This window comes from Boleophthalmus pectinirostris, unplaced genomic scaffold (assembly GCF_026225935.1).
Source record: "Boleophthalmus pectinirostris isolate CB_2022bp ecotype Guang Dong unplaced genomic scaffold, ASM2622593v1 HiC_scaffold_18, whole genome shotgun sequence".
Lineage (NCBI taxonomy): Eukaryota > Metazoa > Chordata > Actinopteri > Gobiiformes > Gobiidae > Boleophthalmus > Boleophthalmus pectinirostris.
This window is the reverse complement of record NW_026571133.1, coordinates 150,670-178,174: the sequence shown is the minus strand read 5'-3', so window position 1 is coordinate 178,174 and position 27,505 is coordinate 150,670. Positions and strand designations below refer to the sequence as shown.

The following is a 27,505-nucleotide window of genomic DNA, read 5'->3' as shown; positions in this document are numbered from 1 at the left end:
AAACATAAAAAACACGCGTTCTTACCGTGAACGGGGTCGCCTCTCCACAGATCCGACCTGTAACTTGGCCTCGGCGATGTTCCCTGCTCGTTTCCATGGCGATTGTTACGTTTAATAAAGCCGGCGTTGGACCGCGCGCCGGAAAAGCGTCACAGTGCGGCTTTAAAGGTTCGATGATGTGATTTTTTTTTTTTTACACGATGTTCATTTTAAAGATTTTTGTTGTTTATGTTTCTCTTGTACGCCGAATGCTCTGTTCCAACTCGTGACATCACCGGGTGGTAGTGCGCGGCTGATCCGAACGACGAACTGAAACTGTAGCAGCTATCGTTTCAGCCTTGTTTGCACTGCTCATCTTTCGTACGACACTTTGAAGTCGCAGAACGGGGAAAGGCGTCGCAAAATTCCGTATCCGCCGACGATTTTCCACCCAGCGTGTCTTCGGAGACGGTTCGTTTGCTCGTTCTGCCTGTGTCCTGTGTTATAAACTGCCATAACTGAGCTTTGACGGCGCTCGCAGCTGTTGTTGTAGCCTTCACCGACTTCCTCGTGTGTCAAATTAACTTCTGTCTGTTTTAGTTATTTGAGGAACAACGTCAAGTTTTAGTGACCCGAATTTGAGCAAAGGCATTACCGTAATTTTCGGAGTATAAGTCGCACCAGCCAAAAAATGCGCAATGAAGAAGAAAAAAAACATATATAGCGCACTTTTTGGGGGAAATTTATTTTAGAAAATCAGAGACCGACATTTCCTGCGTAAAGTCAAGTTGTAGTAAAAACAGTAGAAGAGAGAACAACAGACTGTTAACGTCACATATGAACAGTTCTTCAGATAAACTATAACATAAACAACAGAAGAAGTTTACCAAACTTTCCATCTCACTCCAAATCAGTCTGATGAGGTTCATTTGGTCTTCCGATAATTTATGTTATTAGGTTATTTTTTTCAGACCAAGAGTTTGTTTTCATACCTGACAGTTTCGACTGATCACTATTAGTCTTCCTCAGTCACGTGATGTTTCTGTGACGTGTCCGGTCAGTTGATTTAAACACATTTTGACTCTGTCTTCCTACCGGTGGAGGCAGGACGACGGCGCCACCTGCAGTCCCCACACCTTGAGGACCCCCTCGAAAATGAGACGGTGACACATCTCAAGGGGCTTATCCTCCAAACCAATAAATTCAAATTCAAATCTCAGGACAGTATCCCAGGCGTGTGAGAGTAAAAAAGCCCCTCGTCCCGGTTTATCGTCCCGTGGGCACGTTTCCGTATTTCGACTGCCTCTTTAATCCAGCGACGATGTTTGTTTTCCTCTGTCCCAATGATGAATATGAAAACAAACTCTTGGTCTGAAAAAAGAACCTAATAATACAACATATAACATACATCACTCCAAATCACTAAATCCATCAAAATCTCCATCCTCGGTGTCACTTCTGAGCAACTCTTCGACCTCCGGAGGTAAACAGAACAATCTGAAAGTGGCTCCTTGGAAAACTCTTCTCAAAACAGGTCGGGGGAGTTGACAAAATATTTATTTAATGACAAAAACTATAAGGAGTTGGGAGCTTAAATTTGGGACTTTTCTTATTGGAAAGTGTGTGAACCTCCTAGAATTTTTTCATTCAAATCTGAGATGGCATGGAGTGATCCTCCGGTCTTTCTGAATCTCGACAGGATGGTTTCGGTGTCACTGAAGTCCAGGCTTTGTCCATCCATCCAGTGACTTCAGGAAAGTTTCATGGTGCATCCTCCTGGTTCCCGTGAAACTGTGTTCTCCATCCACGCTTTCCTCCAGTCCCTCACAAGTTTCTCGCTCACTCCAAACTTTTTTCTGCTGCTCCATTACCGTTTTCAGTTGAATATTTCACGACTCGCAGCAGCACAGAGGCTCTTTCTGCAGGAGACATGCGCAGTAGAGCCAAGTGACAGTGGTACAGGAGGAACAGGAGCAGCAGATACTACCAAAACCATGAAAAAAAGTGCGACTTATAGTCCGAAAAATACGGTATATGGGAACTTAAAGATACTGTACCGTAAATAACTCATTTTACTGACACTGACTCAGATTGAAAGAGAAAAGAATCGATTTCAAAACCTTTTAGAATTCTCACGTGGAGTTTGCAGATTTATGGACCTGGTTTATGGGTCATGTTTCTGTAATTCCTGGTCTTATCCACATGAAACAAAAACCGTCAGAGTTCAGCGTCTCTGTCAGTGTAAGTAAACAAAACATTTCTTCTCAGATATATTTCGAAACCCTTTTTCCCATCAAACTGGCTCAAAGGTGCATTGTGTATCTTCTGGTGGAGGGTTCCCCATCTGCTTGTCTCCATGGAGATACTATTACTTTTGCCTGGGATGTTCCACAGTATGGCATTAAACACATACTATAGCTTGCATGAATTCAATTACAGAAGTTTTTGATTCAATTATGGGAGTTTTTGATTCAATTATAAGAGTTTTTGATTCAATTATAGGAGTTTTTGACTAAATGATTGGAGTTTTTGATTAAATTATGGAAGTTTTTGATTAAATTATGGGAGTTTTTGATTAAATTATAGGAGTTTTTGATTCAGTTATGTGAGTTTTGATTAAATTATAGATGTTTTTGACTAAATTATGGGAGTTTTTGATTCAATTCTAAGAGTTTTTGATTCAATTCTAGGAGTTTTGGACTAAATTATTGGAGTTTTTGACTAAATTACTGGAGTTTTGGACTAAATTACTGGAGTTTTGGACTAAATTATGGGAGTTTTTGATTAAATTATTGGAATTTTGGACTAAATTGTAGGAGTTTTTGATTAAATTACGGTAATTTTGAGTCAATTTTAGGCTTTTTTGATTCTCAACTTCCACAAAAACATGCATTATCACTGTGACCTGCCCCCCCTCTCCACAGATCTGACCTGTAACTCGGTCTGTTGATGTGTCCTGCTCGTCTCCATGGCGATAGTTAAGTGGAGTCATGGAGGTAGCAAACCCTCCAGTGGAAAAGTTACGCAATGCACCTTTAAAACCACATCAGTAACAACTTTTCACAAATTTGTAAACCACTTTAATTTTATTTCATCGTTCTGTTTTAAATGTTTTGTTTTTTTCTTATAATTTGAACAGAAATCCCACTGGTAGCATTTCCAGATTCTCAGCGTGTTTTCATCGCGGCTGGACCGTTCAAAGCCTGTTTTTGCCTCCACCCGTCGGTAAAAAAAATGATTTTAAAAGTGAAAAATGCGTGAATGTTTGCGAATACATTTCAGTGCCTTTACAGTTTTAAATGAAGCTGTTTGGAGACGGCGAATGATCAAATACAGAAACACGTTTAAGGCATTTCAAAGCAAAAAAATCCCAGGTTTTATTTTGAAATTCTCGTTAACTTTTTTGTTTATGGGTCTTATTGCTTTGCTTCAGATGTTCCACAGTAATACACCTTTATATGAATTTAAAATGGACTGAAATGGACATAGAAGCTCCCAAATCGACTTCAAAACGTTGTGGAATTCTCATGTGGAGTTTGCAGATTTATGGACCTGGTTTATGGGTCATATTTCTGTAATTCCTGGGCCTTTCTACATGAAAAAAAATAAATAAATGGCACAAAGTTCAGCGTCTACTCTGTCTGTGTAAATAAACAAAAGTGGAATTATCTTTTCACAATGGCTTCAGCGAGTGGTGCCAATATTCATCCCCAAAGACCTGAGTGTCATCACTTGAATCGACTTTAAACCGTGAAATTATAATGGCAGGATTGTGGAGCCGATGAAAGCCAAAGAAAGAAATAATAACGAAATAAATAAGGGTCAGCATTTGTGGATTATAAAATTTGAGATTTCTTTATAAAAGCAACAACAACAAAAAAAACAGTGAATCTCCCGTAGAGTTATAACAGAGCCAATAAGGAACTGACTTTTAATCTCTTAATATTTCTGAGGACTTTTAACTCAACTTTTAACTAACTCAACTCAAAATTTAAGGTTGGATTTTAAAGCAGTTAAGTTCAGTTTTTTCTTTCAATTGCCAGAAAACTCTTTTATAACTTTTATAATACAGTATCACTAAATTTTGTTGTCCTTTTTGCAGAAAAAAAGAGTAAAAGTCATATTCCAGTATTCAAAATTATTAACAAATAAATGAGTATATATAAATAAATATATTAAAATAAACCATTCAGATCTTTTTTTTTTTCCTTTTAGCTGCATTCATTACGAAGACGTTTATTTTCTTTTTTTTTTTTTTTTTTTGTAAAATGCAAAATTCTCATAATTTTATCACAATTAGATTTTTTTTAATAAATTATTATATATATAAAAATAAATACATTGAAATTAACCAATCAGATCTTTTTATTTTTTTAGCTGCATTCATTATGACGACGTTTATTTTCTTTGTAAAAAAAAAATTATAGAACACAAAATTCTCACAGTTTTATCTCTATTTTTTCCCCATTTAAATTCCTCTTACGTTAAAACAACGCACTATTGAGTTGGGTAAAATTTCGTTTTATACATTTAAATTAAATGTCTGTCACAATGGAGCTCCACAGTTCTGCCCATTACGAAAGTCCACTCCAGGTCCATAAATTTTTCCCGTAGACTTTTCAAAAAAATCAAATATTAAGAGTTCAAAAGCATGGACATTTAAAACTCAAGATTCTGCGAAATATTTTAAAAACTTCGCTGTTTTTGAAGTTCCAGAAACAGATTTTAGATTTTCTTTTTTTTAGGAAAGTCAATGGGAAAAACGAATGGGATTTTACTTTTTTTACGTTTTGTTTTTTTTTTTTAATAAAGGGAGATTTACGTGATATATTTCTGGTTTTGCTCACTGGTCGTCTCCAAACTTGAATCTTCACAAAAAACACTTCACAGATTCCACAGTGAAATTGTCTTTGTTTATGTCGATATTTTTTGCGTTTGTAAAATATTTATTGATCTTTTCTATGTTTTTCCTTCACGTGTTGGTTTTGTTTTAGCACTAGACCACTGTCGGTTTTTGGATTTTAAATTGCTTTGTTCACTGTTCACAATGTCGAGACCAATAACAGCCGCTGCAGATCCACGTGTAATTCTCAGTGAAGATTTTGGGCACATGTAACTTAACAATAAAAAATATTACAAATCATGTTTCTCTGTTTAATTAAAGAAAAGTGCAGAAGATTTCAGACCAGACGTTTTACTTTTACTACGATTTTGTAAAGTGTGACAGTACTCGAGTAAAAGTTTATTCAGGCCTGGTTTAGTCCTGGTTCAGTCCTGGTTTAGTCCTGGTTCAGTCCTGGTTTAGTCCAGGTTCAGTCCAGGTTCAGTCCTGGTTTAGTCCTGGTTTAGTCCTGGTTTAGTCCTGGTTTGGTCCTGGTGCAAGTCCTGGTTTAGATCTGGTCTTGTCCTGGTTTAGTCCTGGTTCAGTCCTGGTTCAGTCCTGGTTTAGTCCTGGTTCAGTCCTGGTTTAGTCCTGGTTCAGTCCTGGTTTAGTCCTGGTTTGGTCCTGGTGCAAGTCCTGGTTTAGATCTGGTCTTGTCCTGGTTTAGTCCTGGTTCAGTCCTGGTTTAGATCTCTGGTCTAGTCCTGGTTCAGATCTGGTCTAGTCCTGGTTTAGTCCTGGTCTAGTCCTGGTTCAGTCCTGGTTTAGATCTCTGGTCTAGTCCTGGTTCAGTCCTGGTTCAGACCTGGTCTAGTCCTGATTCAGTCCTGGTTCGGTCCTGGTTTATTCCTGGTTCAGTCCTCGCTCAGTCCCGGTTCAGTCCAGGTTCAGATCTCTGGTCCTCCCCTCACCTACGACTCTGAGCCTGAGGTAATAAAGGTCGGGCTCGTGTCTGGACTCTCCCTTCGAGATCGCGGGAGGAGCTCAGTCACGCGGGAGGAGCTCGGAGTAGAGCCGCTGCTCCTCCACGTGGAGACGAGCAGCTGAGGGGAGGACGTCTGTGCCTCCTGGACACGTCACTGGACAGATGTTCATGTCCCACCAGGAGGAGGCGCCCGGGAGAAAACCCTGGAGGAACTCTGTGTCTGTGTGGCCTGGTGTTTGATATTCTGTGTTACTGTTCATGGTTTAAAGGTCTTAAAGAGACAGTCTGGAATTTTGGACATAGGACGTCGTTTCCTCATGAGCCGGAGTGTTGGAAACGTGTGGAGACACTTTTTTTAAATATTCCATCCAGTCCTTTACACATATTTTACACACATTTACACACATTTACACACATTTTATACACAATTTTATACACATTTTACACACATGTACACATATTTTACACACATTTACACACATTTTAAACACACATTTTACACACATTTATACACATTTTACACACATGTACACATATTTTACACACATTTACACACATTTTACACACACACATTTATACACATTTTACACACATTTATACACACACATTTTACACACATTTACACATTTTTTACACACACACACATTTTACACACATTTACACACATTTACACACATTTTTACACACACACATTTTACACACATTTTACACACATTTTACACACATTTACACACATTTACACATATTTTACACACACACATTTTACACACATTTTACACACATTTACACACATTTTACACATTTACAACACATTTTTACACACATTTTAAACACATTTTACACACATTTTAAACACATTTTACACACATGTACACATTTTACACACACACACATTTTACACACATTTACACACATTTATACACATTTACACAAATTTTACACACTTTTACACACATTTTACACACATTTACACACATTTTACTCACACAGTTCACTCGAATGTATGAGGTATTTCTTTTTCTTTTTTTTTTGTAGAAACCCACAGACAGTTTGTTCTTTTATGTATATTTGTTAAAATTTTGAAAAAGCACAAATAAAAAATAAAAACTAAACAAAACAAAAAAACTAAACTCTTGTGCATAATGAAGAAGAAAAAACATATATTAGTTGCACTTTTTGGGGAAATGTATTTTATAAAATCAGAGACCAGGAACCGACATTTAATCTTGAAAGGCAAATTATAGTAACAATAACATAAATAATAATAACAACAGTACAGAGAACGACAGGCTGAATAGGCGTTAATATGTTAACGTCACATAGGAACAGTTCTTCAGATAAACTATAACATAAACAACAGAACAGAACAAGTTTAACAAACTCTCCATCTCACTCCAAATCACTAAATCCATTCAATTCTTCATCCTCGTGTCACTTCTGAGCAACTCCACGACCTCCGGAGGTAAACAGAGCGCCGCTTCCTCTTCTGTGTCGCTGTCGTCAGACTCAGCATCAGTTCCAGTTAGAATTATTCAGGTCTTTCTGAATCCCGACAGGATGGTTTCAGTGTCACTGAAGTCCAGACTTTGTCCATCCATCCAGTGACTTCAGGAAAGTTTCATGGTGCATCCTCCTGGTTACCGTGAAGCTGTGTTCCATCAGTCCCTCACAAGTTTCTCTCTCACTCCAAACTTTCTTTCTGCTGCCCGATTACCATTTTCGGCTGAATATTTCACTATTTGCAGCAGAACAGCGGCTTTTTCTACAGGAGACATGCGCAGTAGAGCCAAGTGACAGTGGTACAGGAGTAATAGTCGTACTAGATACTGACACACAAGACTAGAACCTCTTGCGACTGTCAGTCTGAAAATTTTAATATATAAGTCGCACCAGAGTATAAGTCGCAGAAAACACCCAAACCATAAAAAAAAAGTGTGACTTATTGTCCGAGAAATACGGTAGTTTAAATTCTTAGAGAACACAACTTCACTATCAGACTTTTCATGACTAAATTCCCAACTGTAATGATAAAAACAATAACATTTTAAAGATTTGCAGCTGCAGCTTTATTTGAATATTTACAAATTGTTAACAGACGGACCAAAATAATACAATTCTAAAAAGTAAAACGTTTATGTGGCTTGTCTCTTTAAATAAATACATCTAAGGTCAAGCACAAGGCCATAACTCGTAATAATACGGGAGCACTCGACCATTGAATTCACACTTCTCAAACGTGTAAATCTTTTCTGCTGTTTCCGAATTATAAAACGACACCGAACGCGCCTCGTAATCCACAAAAACGCCAACTCTCTGCGGTCTGTTGCACGGGACCAAGTTCACGGACTTGTGTTTTGTCAGCGCGCAAAACTTGGTACCATTTCTCTCCTGAATCACCCAGAAACCGCTTTCTGGTCTCAAAATCTCTCCGTCGTTTTGATCCATCTTTTCACGCACTACTCCTAGATTCCATTTCATATATGTCACGTTGATTTCAAAATAAAAGTTACTAAAATACAAAGTGCGTTGCGCTAAAACTTCAATATTTTTGGTGAACTTGTTTGGGTTGTTGGCGATTTGGACTTCATCTTCACCGTACGTTAACTGTTGATCGTCTGCAGACAAATTTAACCTCGGATAAAGTGATTTTGCGTTTAAAGTGGCGTCAACCGTGAATTGTTGCACACGTTTTAGCTCTATTTCTGTCCAAAACTTGCCCAAATCCGCAACGATCTCATTCATTTTCCTCACAACTGCGTCCACTACGCTTCTCTGAAATGAACGGACTTCTACTTGACTTAAATCTAGCGTTCTTGGTTCAGTTTTGAGTGTTTCGAAACTTTGAACGAGCTCAAAGTAGTCGTTTGTGTGTTTTTTGCGTTCCTCCAGCTCAGCCCCGGCCGTCTCCAGTTCGTAAATTTCATCCTCGAGTTGCGAAACGTAAAACTCGGCTTGTCTCGACACCTCGTTTTGTTTCGTCTGCATGGTTTCGATCATTTGCGAAAGACCCTCCTCGAGACTTCGGCTGACTTTGAACACCGCCTGCACGCAGTCTCGCACGCTCTCGGCCGTCTTGTCTTCCTCGTCGCGCGCCGTCTGCTTGAGTTGCTTCGTCTTCTTTCGTCTTTCCTCAGTCAAGTCGCAGAGTTTGTCCTGGAGTTTGGAAAGTTCTCGGATCTTCTCCTCTCCCTCCTGCTCCACGGAGACCACCATGTGTCTGCTGTGTTCAGACTCGGAGCAGAACTGGCAAAGGAACATTTGGTCCAACTGACAGAAGAACCTGAAAAAAAAAATGTATTTGGGATTAGTAAAGGAGCTGTACGTCATTTTGACAGTCTTCAAAACATGAAAAAACAACTTTGTAAAGAAAAGGGAGGATTGACATTACCAAATCTCCGTGATTACTAATTGGCTGCGCAGCTTGAAGTATTAATTCAGTGGTGTGATAGTTCTTGTGGTGCGAGGTGGAAGGAGATGGAGAGTGTATGTGGAAATGTACCAATACAAGCTTTAATTGGGAACCAAAAACTTATGAAAACCTGTGAAAAAGACCTGACTCCATTAACATCCTTTAGACCAGTGGTGCTCAATACGTCGATCGTGATCTACCAGTCGATCGCCGAGGTCGTGTGGGTAGATCGTCGTGTCTCGTCTCGGACTCGCGTTTGGACTCGGTCTTGTCTCTCACTCGAGGTCTGACACTCAACAAGTGTGATCATATTTCATTTCGGCCGCTGCTGTTGGTAATAAACTTGTAGCGGGTGCAGGAGCGTGTGGGGCGTCTCAGTGCAGCCTGTGCGCTCATTTGAAACCCGCGGAGACTCTACGGCGCATCACAAACACACACGCTCCCTATGCACGGCTCGTCTGCGACAGCGTGTGCCCTCGTGTACCAGCGTGCATCACAGCAGAGGTGCGTGCACACAGCTGGCCTCCTCACAGCTTCCACAGCGTGCACACAGCAGGTTCCTTCCTAAACAGTCGCCTCACGTCAGCACGCCGCCCTACACACAACACAAGCCCCTCCCACAGTGAAGAAGAGCATAAAAACGAGTCTAAATTTGTGTTCCAGTGTTGGCACAAAGCAGGTCTACAGCATAGAGCGGATCTACAGAACAGACCTACTGCCACATTTGGCTGAAGTTTGTCTAACAAAAGTGACAAATGCATCTGTGTTTGTCACGATGTGCGTTTGGTTTGGTAAACGTGCAGAGGCTGGTAAATATCACTGCAAAACCAGAAAAGAATGAAACTCCAGTTTGGAACTTTAAAAAACAGGTTTAAAAATCTTCCTTCACTTTTTTCACAGTTTTGTGTAAAGTGCCAGAGGAAGTTCTCTTAAAGAAGAGGTTCTCAAACTGTGGGTGAGGGTCCAAAAAAGGGGCACAGAGTGTTTCAGTGCAGTTTGTTTGGCTTTGTATTAGGTCGATCTTTATGACTTGGTCATTTTGTAAGTAGCTCACATGATGAAAAAGTGTGAACACCTCTGGTTTACACTAACAATATGGTTCCAAATTATAAAAGAATTAAATTAATGGATCACATATGAATTCTTAGATGGGTGATTTTTGACACAGACTTTAAGCCTAATCAAACTGGTATAAGATGTAAATAGACACATCAAGAATCTCGGACTTCCGGTCATTGCGCAATCCACACTGGGAAGGATCCTCCGAAAAAGTGAGCATCAAACCTCCATGTTTGTTTTCCCAGTGGGATGTGTCTATTGTCAAAGTCGATCTTTTCAAGTCTTTTGAACCATATCACTTTTGTTTCTGGTTCTGATATTGTCATATTTTAGTTTTGGGATTCGGACATTCGGATCGGGATCCCACTTTGTTGTCGCTCCACATACAAAATGTTCTATGTAAACTCGGGATGATTTCTTAGGCAGACAAATGTTTCCTTTTTGGTTCTTCCTGTGGATCAATCCTGCCCATCACCTTCACCTTTCACTATTTTTCAATTCTGTTGTGAAGAGAAACAGTTTGAACGGAGGTTTGCAGTCACACACATCTGATTCTTTTTTGCAGTTATGGAGTTCGCAAACTTCCGAGACGTCCAACAACCACACAATTACGATGTCCGAATCCCAAAACTAAAATATGACAATATCAGAACCAGAAACAAAAGTGATATGGTTCAAAAGACTTGAAAAGATCGACTTTGTCAATAGACACATCCCACTGGGAAAACAAACATGGAGGTTTGATTTCCGGAAGTCTGAAATTCTTGATGTGTCAATACTGGACACAAGATGGATTGACAGCGTATTGTAAGATACTAGATAAAAACATTTTACCGAGGTTTCAAACACTGCAAAAAAATATATAATTTGGAGAAAAATGATTCATTTAGATACTTGTCTTCAAAGGTGATTAAAAAAAACTGTAACAAATTTGGAACTAGAATCCACTGATTTAATTAATCTGGTATCGCAAACCTATTCTCAGGGATGTACATCAATGATTTCTAAAGTTTACCGTAGCCTAACAAGTAAAAGGGGAATTTCAACGGCGTATATTAAAAAAACGATGGGAGAAAGAAATGAAAACAGAACAGTGGGAAAACATATGTGAAACTGCTCACTCAACGTCTTGTTCTGCTTATTGGCGCGAATTTAGTTGGAAAATTATAATTCATTAAGCAACAAATGAGAAGAAACTCGAACAGCTCTGCATGTTGGAGGCTTGTGGAGATAATGAGGCTCATCACACTCACATATTTTGGTCTTGTGTGAAACTGAACACATTTTGGACATTTTGTACCTGTTTTGTTATTGTATTATTTATGTATAAAATGCTTAATAAAAATGAAGTGATCAAAACAAAACATGAAAATCGAGTTTTAAAGAGCCAATATTACGTCATTTTCTGATGATAATATTGTTTCGTTGGCACAAACAGACCTGGGGTTTTGTTTCATTCACACATGTTTAACACACAAACTCTCCTCACTTGGGCTGAGTTCTTCTCTCCAACTGATAAACACTGTTCCACTTTGTGATGTCATGTGGTAATACAGTGCAGGAAATGCTCCACTGTGTTTTTAAACTCCTTCACTAGAATCATTTGGGTAATTTCAGACCTGGAATTGCCGACTGATCCCTTGGCCTTTTGGCAGATCGTGGCGTAACTCGTTGCTGGTGAATGTGGGTTCTGAAGAAGTGAAGAAGCAGCTTGGACGAGCTGCGAAACGTCTTCAACCAAACTAACTTTTGTCCAGTCGACAAACTGAATTTTCTCCTCGCCGTGGATTCTACCTGGACTGAGGGATTCTTCACACATCTTGGCTGTCCATAGTTCAACACACCTGTTGTGCAGCGCGGTCAAGCCTCTAGGGGGCGTCTGACCATCTAACCCCGGTCTAACTCAGGTCTAAACCAGGTCTAAACCAGGTCTAAACCAGGTCTAACCCAGGTCTAAACCAGGTCTAAACCATCTAAACCAGGTCTAAACTCTAAACCAGGTCTAACCAGGTCTAAAGGTCAAATCTAAACCAGGTCTAAACAGGTCTAAACCAGGTCTAAACCAGGTCTAAACCAGGTCTAAACCAGGTCTAAACCAGGTCTAAACCAGGTCTAAACCAGGTCTAACTCAGGTCTAAACCAGGTCTAAATCATCTAAACCAGGTCTAAACCAGGTCTAAACTCAGGTCTAAACCAGGTCTAAATCTAATCTAAACCCAGGTCTAAACCAGGTCTAAACCAGGTCTAAATCCTAACCCAGGTCTAAACAGGTCTAAACTAACAGGTCTAACCCAGGTCTAAATCATCTAACCCAGGTCTAAACCAGGTCTAAACTCAGGTCTAACCAGGTCTAAACCAGGTCTAAATCATCTAACCCAGGTCTAAACCAGGTCTAAACCAGGTCTAAACCAGGTCTAAACCAGGTCTAAACTCAGGTCTAACCCAGGTCTAAATCATCTAACCCAGGTCTAACTCAGGTCTAAACCAGGTCTAAACCAGGTCTAAACCAGGTCTAAACCAGGTCTAAACCAGGTCTAAATCATCTAACCCAGGTCTAACTCAGGTCTAAACCAGGTCTAAATCATCTAACCCAGGTCTAAACTCAGGTCTAAACCAGGTCTAAATCCATCTAACCAGGTCTAAAGGTCTAAACCAGGTCTAAACCAGGTCTAAACAAGGTCTAAACCAGATTTAAATAATCTAAACCAGGTCTAAACCAGGTCTAAACCAGGTCTAACCCAGGTCTAAACCAGGTCTAAACCAGGTCTAAACCAGGTCTAAATCATCTAAACCAGGTCTAAATCATCTAAACCAGGTCTAACTCAGGTCTAAACCAGGTCTAAACCAGGTCTAAACTAAACCAGGTCTAAACCAGGTCTAAACAAGGTCTAAACCAGATTTAAATAATCTAAACCAGGTCTAAACCAGGTCTAAACCAGGTCTAAACCAGGTCTAAACCAGGTCTAAACCAGGTCTAACTCAGGTCTAAACCAGGTCTAAATCATCTAAACCAGGTCTAAACCAGGTCTAAACCAGGTCTAAACCAGATTTAAATAATCTAAACCAGGTCTAAATCAGGTCTAAACCAGGTCTAAACCAGGTCTAAACCAGGTTAAACCAGGTCTAAATAATCTAAACCAGGTCTAAACCAGGTCTAAACCAGGTTTAAATAATCTAAACCAGGTCTAAACCATATAAACTATAAAGTGTTTCAGTTTTGAGGTTTAAAACTCTGGTCACCCTGCTCGTGTTTCCAGTCTCTGGTCTCACCTGAGGGGCCTGTTGTGCGTCGGACACGTCCTCTCCTCCAGGTTCTTCACCGGCTCGATCAGCTGGTGCCTCCTCAGACCTGCGCTTCTGTAATGAGGAGACAAATGCACCTCGCAAAACGACGCCAGGCAGATCGAGCAGGACTTCAGCGCTCTTTCTCCGCAGACATCGCAGGGGACCTCTTGTTCTCGCTCTCTCCACTCCCCCTCTGTCCCCTCCTCTCGTCTCTTCTGCGCTTCAGTCTTCAGTTGCTGGGACATCTGCGAGAGCACCGTGTTGACCCTGAGCTCCGTGTTTTGGGGGACCGGCTGCCTGCAGAGGGCGCAGACTCTGTTCTGGCTGCAGCTCCAGTGTTTGGTGATGCAGGTTTTGCAGAAGTTGTGGCCGCAGGGTAAAGTGACCGGGTCCGTGAAGACGTCCAGGCAAATGTTGCAACAGAAATGCTCCTCGTAAGAGACTCCAGCACACGCCATGATGAGGATGTGACCTGACAACACAAAGAGAAAAAACACAGGTATTAGACAACAAATATTACAGTGAAATTAAAGCCCAAATCAACTTTTTTGGTACTAAACTGGGTATGTGGTGTTTTATAGCGTTATGTACTGTCTAAAGAGCCGTTCACACCAAAGGGCCGTTCACACCAAAGGCGTCAAAACGTCCACTTTCAATGTAAAGTCGATGTGGACGCGCGACTAGAGCGTCCTGAGTTTTTGCGGCGCGTTTTCGGCGTCAGCGCGGCGCGAATCTGGCGTCGACGCGGCGCGTCTTGAGCGTTTTGGCGTCAGCGGCCAAGACGCGCGTCAAAGGCGTCAACGTAAAGAAGTTGAAAATGCTGAACTTTTCGCGTCACACGCGCCGCGTCAACCAATCAGGGACGAGTATCCAGTGACGCAGCGACGTTATTATCAGGAAGCAAGACCCGAGAACCAGAACGAGAACCACAAACATGAGCGGAGAATAAATATATACACCACAATCACCGAGCCGATCACGAGGACTACACCAGGACCGGACCAGGACTAAACCAGGACTAGACCAGGACTAGACCGAGACTAGACAGACAGACCGGACTAGACCGGGACTAGACAGGACTAGACCAGGACTAGACCGAGACTAGACAAGGACTAGACCGGACTAGACCGAGACTAGACCGGTATTAGACCAGGACTAGACCGGGACTGATCCAGTGTCATTAGTGGAGTATAAATATAAACACGCCCCAGTCGTCGACCCGATCTCCTCCGCTGATGTTTTATGTCATAAAAACACTCTGTCAGTCTGGTCTGACATTGTTTTGGGAAAAGACCAGGACCGGGCTCTTGTTTCCAGGGCAACGGACGCGCGTCAAGTATTTTTGTCCCGTTCGTCCACGGCGTCAAAGACGCGCGTCGGAAACTCAAATGCAAAGGCTCCAAATAGAGACGTCAAGGCGTTTTTTGACGCTTTGGTGTGAACGGCCCTTATGACATCATCACATTCTACAATTTGAAAACCAATGACATCATCCTTTCTTCTGCTGGTTCCCATGGAGACGAGATTACATAAAGTGAGTTGTTCTTTGAAGTAGAAGTAGGTAGGTTGTGAGGTTGGGCAGCAGCTTGTCAGTGGAGCGGTAACATATAAGGTTGATTTGTATTGATCGAGGGCTATTTGACACAAACAAACACACACAACATCATTCCATATTTATTACAATTTTAATTACTAACATGGATGGTAAAACTCAAATTAGGTCTTTGATAGAGAAGTGGCAGGGCGGGGAGAGAGACCATGACACTGCAGAGACAGAATGGAGTGAAAAATTTCAGCTCTGGCTTTCAACAGAGGCTGATCTTCTGACCAAGGAGCAGGCTACGAGTAAGACGGACCTGCCTTGGGGACAGATTGAGACAGACTGGGAGAATAGGGAAGTCGTGTACAAGAATGTGGTCTTGGAAATTCTGAGGGATGCCGATGCAAGACTCCAGGGAAAACCAGAGATGTTCCCCAAATTGCCTGAGCTCCAGCAGCAATATGAAGATAGGCTACAGCACCTGGCTCTCCGGCAGTCCCTCAGGCTGCAGACTGAGGCGTGGTTTAAAGGGAGGGAACGTCTTTTAGGTCATAGTACAATAAAGGCACAAAAGCTTAAGTCGAAAGTCCAGATGGCAGTGGCGCAAAGGTTGGACAAATTGAAATCAGATGAGCTCAGCAGTACTAGCAGTGACTGGAGCTCAGGAAGTAACCAGGAAGACGACAAAACACTGAGCGATAAATATGTGCAGTTAAAACATGAACATTCCACCCTGCGCAAAATGTATTTGGAACAAGAGACAAGCTTCGCTGAGAAATTACTGGAGGAGCAAGTCATGTGTAGGCAAAAAACGTCGGAGCTTGAAACAACATTAGAAAAAATGGAGGAAGAAAGACGTGAATCTGAAGAAAGACACAAAGAGCTGTGTGATGAAATTATTGCACTGAGACAGGAGAAGGAAAAATGGACAATAGAATACCAAGAGCTTGAGAAGATCTGCGACGAGAAAGCAAAACAGACACACGAAAACGAAATGGAAACTTTAAAATGGAGGTTCCAAGAGCACGAACAAAATTTGCAGACTTATTATGAAGAGAAGAGAGAAAAGGATGGAAAGAAATGGGTGAGGAAGGTGGCTGCATACCACGAGAGGCTGAGCAAAGAGATCGAGGAACACGCAAAGACAAGCATGAGTCTGGACGATCTGAAGAAGCAGTGGAGGAAACGAGATGCGGAAACGAAGCTGGCGCTGGAGGCTGAGGAGAGAGAGCGGGCAATCGCAGAGGAACGACGCGCAGAGGAAAATCGCAAGTGGAGAGCGCAGGTCCAGCAGGAGTTTGATGAGAAAGAACTCGAGCTACTTAGGAAAGAGGCACTTTGTGAGAGCAGAAAGCTAGAGATGGATAAATGGGAACAACGTTTCTCCTCAGAGTTATTGGAGCTCCAAAAAAGAATAACAGAAACCCCACCTACAAATATGAACCAAACTGAAACACAAAATAACCCTGAAACAGCATTGTCGGTAGAAGATCAGCTGACCAAACCAAAAAAGAAGAGAAAGTTCTGGTCCTGGAGCTGGTTCAGGAGATTTTTGGTGGGGAGTAAAAGATGAGGCTAATGAACAGTTAAGAGCTGTAGAGGGCAACGGTACGCACTGTTCAGAGTGTGTTCGGCTGCCCTTTGTTCAGCTCCTGTTGGCGGTTGCTGTTGGAGGCCAGGTCAGAAGAGTAAAGGAGGAGGGGTCAGAGTGGGTGGGGCTAAGTGGGGGTGCTGTAGTGAGTTGTTAAGAGTGGGTGCGGCTGCCCAGGGCTCATCGTCTCAAAACCAGCTCAAACCAAACTTTTTATTTATTTGCATTTTTTCATTAAGACGTAGTCGTTACATGTTAACAAGTTAACTTTCCCATTTCTTGAGCAAACTGTTGTTGTTGCTGAGCAAACTGTTGTTGTTGCCTTCAGTTTGAAGGTTCCTTTCAGGTCTTGAGACAGAATCTGTGTTCTCAGCTCATTGAACAACCTCACAAAAGACCAAGTGAGATAGATCAAGAATTGAGGAAGAACGCAGAATAGTCCAGTGTTTTCTTAATCATTCTTGGGTGTTTTAACTGTGTGTTTTGGGTCATTATCCTGTTGGAAGAACCATGACCTACAACCAAGACCAAGCTTTCTGACACTAGGCAACACATTCCAGTCCAAAATACACTGATAGATTAGAGATTTCGTTGTACCTTACATGGATTCAAGACACCGACACCCTGTGCCAGATGCAGCAAAACAACCCCAGAACAAAACCAAGCCTCCTCCATGCTTCATACACTGTAATAAAAATAAGTTGTTTCAGCTAAAAAACTTAAGGCAACAGGATGCCTTTACTTTTTTGTTGAAAAGACTAACTAACTTATTCAAGTTATGGAATTAAGTTGCTCCAACTTAAATTTTTTGTTAGAACAAATCAATTTATTTTTGTTTGTTAGTTATTACTCTTTATGAGCACAAGGCATTTTTTTTTTTTTTGCTTCTCTGACTTAGTTTTTATCATTAGCTCAACACATTTACTATCACAATCACAATGCATTTTCTTTTGCTCACCCAATTTATTTTTTAATGTTTGCAGAATGTATTTTCTCTCATTTGCAATTGTTTTAATTGTTTTAACTGAAGTATAATAAAGACATAACTGAGCTCAAGTAACATAACAGCTCAAGTAACAGACTTTTTAACAGACTATTAATAACTGCACAACTGCAATTTTAAATTGTGGAGGGTCGTTCACACCAAGGCGTCAAAACGTCCACTTTCAATGTAAAGTCGATGTGGACGCGCGACTAGAGCGTCCTGAGTTTTTGCGGCGCGTTTTCGGCGTCAGCGCGGCGCGAATCTTGAGTGTTTTGGCGTCGACGCGGTGCGTAACGTCAAGAAGTTGAAAATGCTGAACTTTTCGCGTCAGACGCGCCGCGTCAACCAATCAGGGACGAGTATCCAGTGACGCAGCGACGTTATTATCAGGAAGCAAGACCCGAGAACCAGAACGAGAACCACAAACATGAGCGGAGAATAAATATATACACCACAATCACCGAGCCGATCGCGAGGACTACACCAGGACCGGACCAGGACTAAAGGACTAAACCAGGACTAGACCGGGACTAAACCAAGGACTAGACCGAGACTAGACCGGTATTAGACCAGGACTAGACCGGGACTGATCCAGTGTCATTAGTGGAGTATAAATATAAACACGCCCCAGTCGTCGACCCGATCTCCTCCGCTGATGTTTTATGTCATAAAAACACTCTGTCAGTCTGGTCTGACATTGTTTCGGGAAAAGACCAGGACCGGGCTCTTGTTTCCAGGGCAACGGACGCGCGTCAAGTATTTTTGTCCCGTTCGTCCACGGCGTCAAAGACGCGCGTCGGGGGCGTCTAAACTCAAATGCAAAGGCTCCAAATAGAGACGTCAAGGCGTTTTTTGACGCTTTGGTGTGAACGGCCCTTATGACATCATCACATTCTACAATTTGAAAACCAATGACATCATCCTTTCTTCTGCTGGTTCCCATGGAGACGTGATTACATAAAGTGAGTTGTTCTTTGAAGTAGAAGTAGGTAGGTTGTGAGGTTGGGCAGCAGCTTGTCAGTGGAGCGGTAACAAATAAGGTTGATTTGTATTGATCGAGGGCTATTTGACACAAACAAACACACACAACATCATTCCATATTTATTACAGTTTTAATTACTAACATGGATGGTAAAACTCAAATTAGGTCTTTGATAGAGAAGTGGCAGGGCATGGAGAGAGACCATGACACTGCAGAGACAGAATGGAGTGAAAAATTTCAGCTCTGGCTTTCAACAGAGGCTGATCTTCTGACCAAGGAGCAGGCTACGAGTAAGACGGACCTGCCTTGGGGACAGATTGAGACAGACTGGGAGAATAGGGAAGTCGTGTACAAGAATGTGGTCTTGGAAATTCTGAGGGATGCCGATGCAAGACTCCAGGGAAAACCAGAGATGTTCCCCAAATTGCCTGAGCTCCAGCAGCAATATGAAGATAGGCTACAGCACCTGGCTCTCCGGCAGTCCCTCAGGCTGCAGACTGAGGCGTGGTTNTAAAAGTCAAATTAGGTCTTTGATAGAGAAGTGGCAGGGCGGGGAGAGAGAGACCATGACACTGCAGAGACAGAATGGAGTGAAAAATTTCAGCTCTGGCTTTCAACAGAGGCTGATCTTCTGACCAAGGAGCAGGCTACGAGTAAGACGGACCTGCCTTGGGGACAGATTGAGACAGACTGGGAGAATAGGGAAGTCGTGTACAAGAATGTGGTCTTGGAAATTCTGAGGGATGCCGATGCTAGACTCCAGGGAAAACCAGAGATGTTCCCCAAATTGCCTGAGCTCCAGCAGCAATATGAAGATAGGCTACAGCACCTGGCTCTCCGGCAGTCCCTCAGGCTGCAGACTGAGGCGTGGTTTAAAGGGAGGGAACGTCTTTTAGGTCATAGTACAATAAAGGCACAAAAGCTTAAGTCGAAAAGTCCAGATGGCAGTGGCGCAAAGGTTGGACAAATTGAAATCAGATGAGCTCAGCAGTACTAGCAGTGACTGGAGCTCAGGAAGTAACCAGGAAGACGACAAAACACTGAGCGATAAATATGTGCAGTTAAAACATGAACATTCCACCCTGCGCAAAATGTATTTGGAACAAGAGACAAGCTTCGCTGAGAAATTACTGGAGGAGCAAGTCATGTGTAGGCAAAAAACGTCGGAGCTTGAAACAACATTAGAAAAAATGGAGGAAGAAAAGACGTGAATCTGAAGAAAAGACACAAAGAGCTGTGTGATGAAATTATTGCACTGAGACAGGAGAAGGAAAAATGGACAATAGAATACCAAGAGCTTGAGAAGATCTGCGACGAGAAAGAAAGCAAAACAGACACACGAAAACGAAATGGAAACTTTAAAACTGAGGTTCCAAGAGAGCACGAACAAAAAATTTGCAGACTTATTATGAAGAGAAGAGAGAAAAGGATGGAAAGAAATGGGTGAGGAAGGTGGCTGCATACCACGAGAGGCTGAGCAAAGAGATCGAGGAACACGCAAAGACAAGCATGAGTCTGGACGATCTGAAGAAGCAGTGGAGGAAACGAGATGCGGAAACGAAGCTGGCGCTGGAGGCTGAGGAGAGAGAGCGGGCAATCGCAGAGGAACGACGCGCAGAGGAAAATCGCAAGTGGAGAGCGCAGGTCCAGCAGGAGTTTGATGAGAAAGAACTCGAGCTACTTAGGAAAGAGGCACTTTGTGAGAGCAGAAAGCTAGAGATGGATAAATGGGAACAACGTTTCTCCTCAGAGTTATTGGAGCTCCAAAAAAGAATAACAGAAACCCCACCTACAAATATGAACCAAACTGAAACACAAAATAACCCTGAAACAGCATTGTCGGTAGAAGATCAGCTGACCAAACCAAAAAAGAAGAGAAAGTTCTGGTCCTGGAGCTGGTTCAGGAGATTTTTGGTGGGGAGTAAAAGATGAGGCTAATGAACAGTTAAGAGCTGTAGAGGGCAACGGTACGCACTGTTCAGAGTGTGTTCGGCTGCCCTTTGTTCAGCTCCTGTTGGCGGTTGCTGTTGGAGGCCAGGTCAGAAGAGTAAAGGAGGAGGGGTCAGAGTGGGTGGGGCTAAGTGGGGGTGCTGTAGTGAGTTGTTAAGAGTGGGTGCGGCTGCCCAGGGCTCATCGTCTCAAAACCAGCTCAAACCAAACTTTTTATTTATTTGCATTTTTTCATTAAGACGTAGTCGTTACATGTTAACAAGTTAACTTTCCCATTTCTCCTGAGCAAACTGTTGTTGTTGCCTCAGGTTTGAAGGTTCCTTCTCCAGACGCATGTTTCAGCTCCTTTCACAAATGTTCAGTAGAATTGAGATCTGCTCACAGAAGAACGCTCCAGAATAGTCCAGTGTTTTGTTCTTAATCATTCTTGGGTGTTTTAACTGTGTGTTTTGGGTCATTATCCTGTTGGAAGAACCATGACCTACAACCAAGACCAAGCTTTCTGACACTAGGCAACACATTCCAGTCCAAAATACACTGATAGATTAGAGATTTCGTTGTACCTTACATGGATTCAAGACACCGACACCCTGTGCCAGATGCAGCAAAACAACCCCAGAACAAAACCAAGCCTCCTCCATGCTTCATACACTGTAATAAAAATAAGTTGTTTCAGCTAAAAAACTTAAGGCAACAGGATGCCTTTACTTTTTTGTTGAAAAGACTAACTAACTTATTCAAGTTATGGAATTAAGTTGCTCCAACTTAAATTTGTTAGAACAAATAATTTATTTTTGTTTGTTAGTTATTACTCTTTATGAGCACAAGGCATTTTTTTTTTTTTGCTTCTCTGACTTAGTTTTTATCATTAGCTCAACACATTTACTATCACAATCACAATGCATTTTCTTTTGCTCACCCAATTTATTTTTTAATGTTTGCAGAATGTATTTTCTCTCATTTGCAATTGTTTTAATTAACTGAAGTATAAATAAAGACATAACCAGCTCAAGTAACAGACTTTTTAACAGACTATTAATAACTGCACAACTGCAATTTTAAATTGTGGAGGGTCGTTCACACCAAGGCGTCAAAACGTCCACTTTCAATGTAAAGTCGATGTGGACGCGCGACTAGAGCGTCCTGAGTTTTTGCGGCGCGTTTTCGGCGTCAGCGCGGCGCGAATCTGGCGTCGACGCGGCGCGTCTTGAGCGTTTTGGCGTCAGCGGCCAAGACGCGCGTCCGAGGCGTCAACGTCAAGAAGTTGAAAATGCTGAACTTTTCGCGTCAGACGCGCCGCGTCAACCAATCAGGGACGAGTATCCAGTGACGCAGCGACGTTATTATCAGGAAGCAAGACCCGAGAACCAGAACGAGAACCACAAACATGAGCGGAGATTAAATATATACACCACAATCACCGAGCCGATCACGAGGACTACACCAGGACCGGACCAGGACTAAACCAGGACTAGACCGGACTAGACCGAGACTAGACCGGTATTAGACCAGGACTAGACCGGGACTGATCCAGTGTCATTAGTGGAGTATAAATATAAACACGCCCCAGTCGTCGACCCGATCTCCTCCGCTGATGTTTTATGTCATAAAAACACTCTGTCAGTCTGGTCTGACATTGTTTCTGGAAAAGACCAGGACCGGGCTCTTGTTTCCAGGGCAACGGACGCGCGTCAAGTATTTTTGTCCCGTTCGTCCACGGCGTCAAAGACGCGCGTCGGGGGCGTCTAAACTCAAATGCAAAGGCTCCAAATAGAGACGTCAAGGCGTTTTTTGACGCTTTGGTGTGAACGGCCCTTATGACATCATCACATTCTACAATTTGAAAACCAATGACATCATCCTTTCTTCTGCTGGTTCCCATGGAGACGAGATTACATAAAGTGAGTTGTTCTTTGAAGTAGAAGTAGGTAGGTTGTGAGGTTGGGCAGCAGCTTGTCAGTGGAGCGGTAACATATAAGGTTGATTTGTATTGATCGAGGGCTATTTGACACAAACAAACACACACAACATCATTCCATATTTATTACAATTTTAATTACTAACATGGATGGTAAAACTCAAATTAGGTCTTTGATAGAGAAGTGGCAGGGCGGGGAGAGAGACCATGACACTGCAGAGACAGAATGGAGTGAAAAATTTCAGCTCTGGCTTTCAACAGAGGCTGATCTTCTGACCAAGGAGCAGGCTACGAGTAAGACGGACCTGCCTTGGGGACAGATTGAGACAGACTGGGAGAATAGGGAAGTCGTGTACAAGAATGTGGTCTTGGAAATTCTGAGGGATGCCGATGCTAGACTCCAGGGAAAACCAGAGATGTTCCCCAAATTGCCTGAGCTCCAGCAGCAATATGAAGATAGGCTACAGCACCTGGCTCTCCGGCAGTCCCTCAGGCTGCAGACTGAGGCGTGGTTTAAAGGGAGGGAACGTCTTTTAGGTCATAGTACAATAAAGGCACAAAAGCTTAAGTCGAAAGTCCAGATGGCAGTGGCGCAAAGGTTGGACAAATTGAAATCAGATGAGCTCAGCAGTACTAGCAGTGACTGGAGCTCAGGAAGTAACCAGGAAGACGACAAAACACTGAGCGATAAATATGTGCAGTTAAAACATGAACATTCCACCCTGCGCAAAATGTATTTGGAACAAGAGACAAGCTTCGCTGAGAAATTACTGGAGGAGCAAGTCATGTGTAGGCAAAAAACGTCGGAGCTTGAAACAACATTAGAAAAAATGGAGGAAGAAAGACGTGAATCTGAAGAAAGACACAAAGAGCTGTGTGATGAAATTATTGCACTGAGACAGGAGAAGGAAAAATGGACAATAGAATACCAAGAGCTTGAGAAGATCTGCGACGAGAAAGCAAAACAGACACACGAAAACGAAATGGAAACTTTAAAACTGAGGTTCGAAGAGCACGAACAAAATTTGCAGACTTATTATGAAGAGAAGAGAGAAAAGGATGGAAAGAAATGGGTGAGGAAGGTGGCTGCATACCACGAGAGGCTGAGCAAAGAGATCGAGGAACACGCAAAGACAAGCATGAGTCTGGACGATCTGAAGAAGCAGTGGAGGAAACGAGATGTGGAAACGAAGCTGGCGCTGGAGGCTGAGGAGAGAGAGCGGGCAATCGCAGAGGAACGACGCGCAGAGGAAAATCGCAAGTGGAGAGCGCAGGTCCAGCAGGAGTTTGATGAGAAAGAACTCGAGCTACTTAGGAAAGAGGCACTTTGTGAGAGCAGAAAGCTAGAGATGGATAAATGGGAACAACGTTTCTCCTCAGAGTTATTGGAGCTCCAAAAAAGAATAACAGAAACCCCACCTACAAATATGAACCAAACTGAAACACAAAATAACCCTGAAACAGCATTGTCGGTAGAAGATCAGCTGACCAAACCAAAAAAGAAGAGAAAGTTCTGGTCCTGGAGCTGGTTCAGGAGATTTTTGGTGGGGAGTAAAAGATGAGGCTAATGAACAGTTAAGAGCTGTAGAGGGCAACGGTACGCACTGTTCAGAGTGTGTTCGGCTGCCCTTTGTTCAGCTCCTGTTGGCGGTTGCTGTTGGAGGCCAGGTCAGAAGAGTAAAGGAGGAGGGGTCAGAGTGGGTGGGGCTAAGTGGGGGTGCTGTAGTGAGTTGTTAAGAGTGGGTGCGGCTGCCCAGGGCTCATCGTCTCAAAACCAGCTCAAACCAAACTTTTTATTTATTTGCATTTATTCATTAAGACGTAGTCGTTACATGTTAACGCTCCAGAATTGTCCAGTGTTTTGTTCTTAATCATTCTTGGGTGTTTTAACTGTGTGTTTTGGGTCATTATCCTGTTGGAAGAACCATGACCTACAACCAAGACCAAGCTTTCTGACACTAGGCAACACATTCCAGTCCAAAATACACTGATAGATTAGAGATTTCGTTGTACCTTACATGGATTCAAGACACCGACACCCTGTGCCAGATGCAGCAAAACAACCCCAGAACAAAACCAAGCCTCCTCCATGCTTCATACACTGTAATAAAAATAAGTTGTTTCAGCTAAAAAACTTAAGGCAACAGGATGCCTTTACTTTTTTGTTGAAAAGACTAACTAACTTATTCAAGTTATGGAATTAAGTTGCTCCAACTTAAATTATTTTGTTCACAAAATTAATCTTTCATGTTTTCCTGGACTTACTTTTATTTGTTAGAACAAATAATTTATTTTTGTTTGTTAGTTATTACTCTTTATGAGCACAAGGCATTTTTTTTTTTTTTTTGCTTCTCTGACTTAGTTTTTATCATTAGCTCAACACATTTACTATCACAATCACAATGCATTTTCTTTTGCTCACCCAATTTATTTTTTAATGTTTGCAGAATGTATTTTCTCTCATTTGCAATTGTTTTAATTAACTGAAGTATAAATAAAGACATAACCAGCTCAAGTAACAGACTTTTTAACAGACTATTAATAACTGCACAACTGCAATTTTAAATTGTAACACATTTTGCCCATGTTCGCACGCATCTACCCATCACACATTTAAAAAGGTCCTGTTGATGCAAATTAAGATGTAGAGTCCAAAGACAAATTGGAGGGTCGTTCACACCAAGGCGTCACAGCGTCCACTTTCAATGTAAAGTCGTTTTTGCGTTTTTGCGGCGCGTTTTCGGCGTCAGCGCGGTGCGAATCTGGCGTCGACGCGGCGCGTAACGTCAAGAAGTTGAAAATGCTGAACTTTTCGCGTCAGACGCGCCGCGTCAACCAATCAGGGACGAGTATCCAGTGACGCAGCGACGTTATTATCAGGAAGCAAGACCCGAGAACCAGAACGAGAACCACAAACATGAGCGGAGAATAAATATATACACCACAATCACCGAGCCGATCGCGAGGACTACACCAGGACCGGACCAGGACTAAACCAGGACTAGACCGGGACTAGACTCCAGGACTAGTCCATTAGTGGAGTATAAATATAAACACGCCCCAGTCGTCGACTCAATCTCCTCCACTGATGTTTTATGTCATAAAAACACTCTGTCAGTCTGGTCTGACATTGTTTTGGGAAAAGACCAGGACCGGGCTCTTGTTTCCAGGGCAACGGACGCGCGTCAAGTATTTTTGTCCCGTTCGTCCACGGCGTCAAAGACGCGCGTCGGGGGCGTCTAAACTCAAATGCAAAGGCTCCAAATAGAGACGTCAAGGCGTTTTTTGACGCTTTGGTGTGAACGGCCCTTAAGAGTTTTAGTTCTTTTTTTTTTGCAAACAAATAGGAACCAAACAACATACAAGATACAAGACAGACATTACGATTAAAGATTACACACAATAGGGACAAAGGTGACAGGGGTTGGTGACAGTGTGAACCTTATGTGTGTGTGTGTGTGTGTGTGTGTGTGTAACACACACATACACACAGATGATTGATGGTTTAGAACACTAAACCATCTAAACCAGATCTAAACCAGATCTAAACCAGATCTAAACCAGGTCTAAACTGGGTCTAAATCAGTTCTAAATCATCTAAACCAGATCTAAACCAGGTCTAAATCATTTAAACAGGTCTAAACCAGATTAAAATAATCTAAATCAGGTCTAAACCAGATCTAAATCGTCTAAATCAGGTCTAAATCAGGTCTTAACCAGTTCTACACAATATCTAAACCAGATGTGACCCGGACTAACCCACCCACGAGTCCACGAGACACTTAAACCTTCAGACAGATCTCTGTGTGTGGGTCTGTTGTTTATTATCAGTGTTATTATGAGTCTGTTACACTGAATAAAACCTAAAAACAACAAAATATGAATAATTGTAGACAAACTCACCCTGTGCCGAGTGTTTCAGTGGAGAATCACAGGTCCTGCTGCACGAGGGGAAACCCAAAAAGCCCACAACAGTGACTTCAGTTTCGATTCTGAGGAAATTGAAACTGTGTGCACAGCTCCACCTGTAGCCACATCCGGAACTAAATCATTTAACTCTTTAAGGGTCACATATGATCAAAACAGCTGCTGTGAGCTTTGAAAAGTCCTGTAATGCACAAAATGGATTCTTGTGAACTTTGAGTCATCTTCAACTGTTGTTTCCTCCTCAAAAACAAACCTGGAATGTTTTTTTTTAATTCACATGTTTGAGGAATCCTGCTTTATTAATCTGTTTACATCTCCAAAGCCAGTTCCACCTTGTAGTTTTCAGGTTAACAACTACTTTTTATTTTTATTTTTTTATCTTTATCTTTTTTAGTGTCAAACAGTGTCAAGTTAAAAAGCCCAGCCCCTGCACCAAGTTTTCACCTCCAGTCCAGAGCCTGTCTCCTCTCACCTCTGCTCCCTCCTCTTCCTCCTCCCCTCCCTTTTTATTAGTTGATTAGGTTATTTTTAGTCTGGCCAGTAGATGGCAGCAAGACAAAAAACAAGGTAACCAGGTGTGTCTCTGGAATCATTTAATTAGGCCCAGGTGTGTGCAAACAATTCAAACCAAACCAAGGAATGTGAGGGGAAACACAGAGACACTACTGGTGAGGAAATTTAACTTTAAAATTAGTTTTAAGTTTAAAAGGAACTGTAAATAAATTCAATTTAAGTTTGAAAATGCCAAAAGAGTTAAGTTGAATAACTAAATTGTTTATTTATAGAGTAGTAAATCAGATTTAAAGAAAATGATGTAAATCCTAAGTTTAAGTAGCTCTAGTTAAATATTATATAAATATATGTTATTTAGCAATTAAAAAAACAATGTATTTATGTATCAGAATTTATCTTCAAATATTACTTTCATATTCATTTAAAACTGTATAAAAAGTTAATTATAGGATTAAAAAATTATTGGTTAAAATGATAGCTATTTAAGTTCATGTGTGAAATGTGCTAGATAAAAAAATACAATAAATTATATATATATATAAATAATATATATTATATA

At 41.8% G+C, this 27,505-nt stretch overlaps 1 protein-coding gene across 1 annotated transcript; it reads right to left on the bottom strand.

Annotated features, from left to right (window-relative positions):
• Window positions 1–6,628: 6,628 nt before the first annotated feature.
• On the bottom strand, window positions 6,629–26,484 carry LOC110158688 (E3 ubiquitin-protein ligase TRIM68-like). Its single transcript, XM_055153676.1, has 3 exons — window positions 26,410–26,484; window positions 13,525–14,011; window positions 6,629–9,066 (listed from the first exon to the last, which is right to left on the bottom strand). The coding sequence occupies exons 2-3, from the start codon at window positions 13,995–13,997 to the stop codon at window positions 7,956–7,958; spliced, it is 1,584 nt and encodes a 527-aa protein (XP_055009651.1). The 5' UTR covers window positions 13,998–14,011; window positions 26,410–26,484; the 3' UTR covers window positions 6,629–7,955.
• Window positions 26,485–27,505: the final 1,021 nt, after the last annotated feature.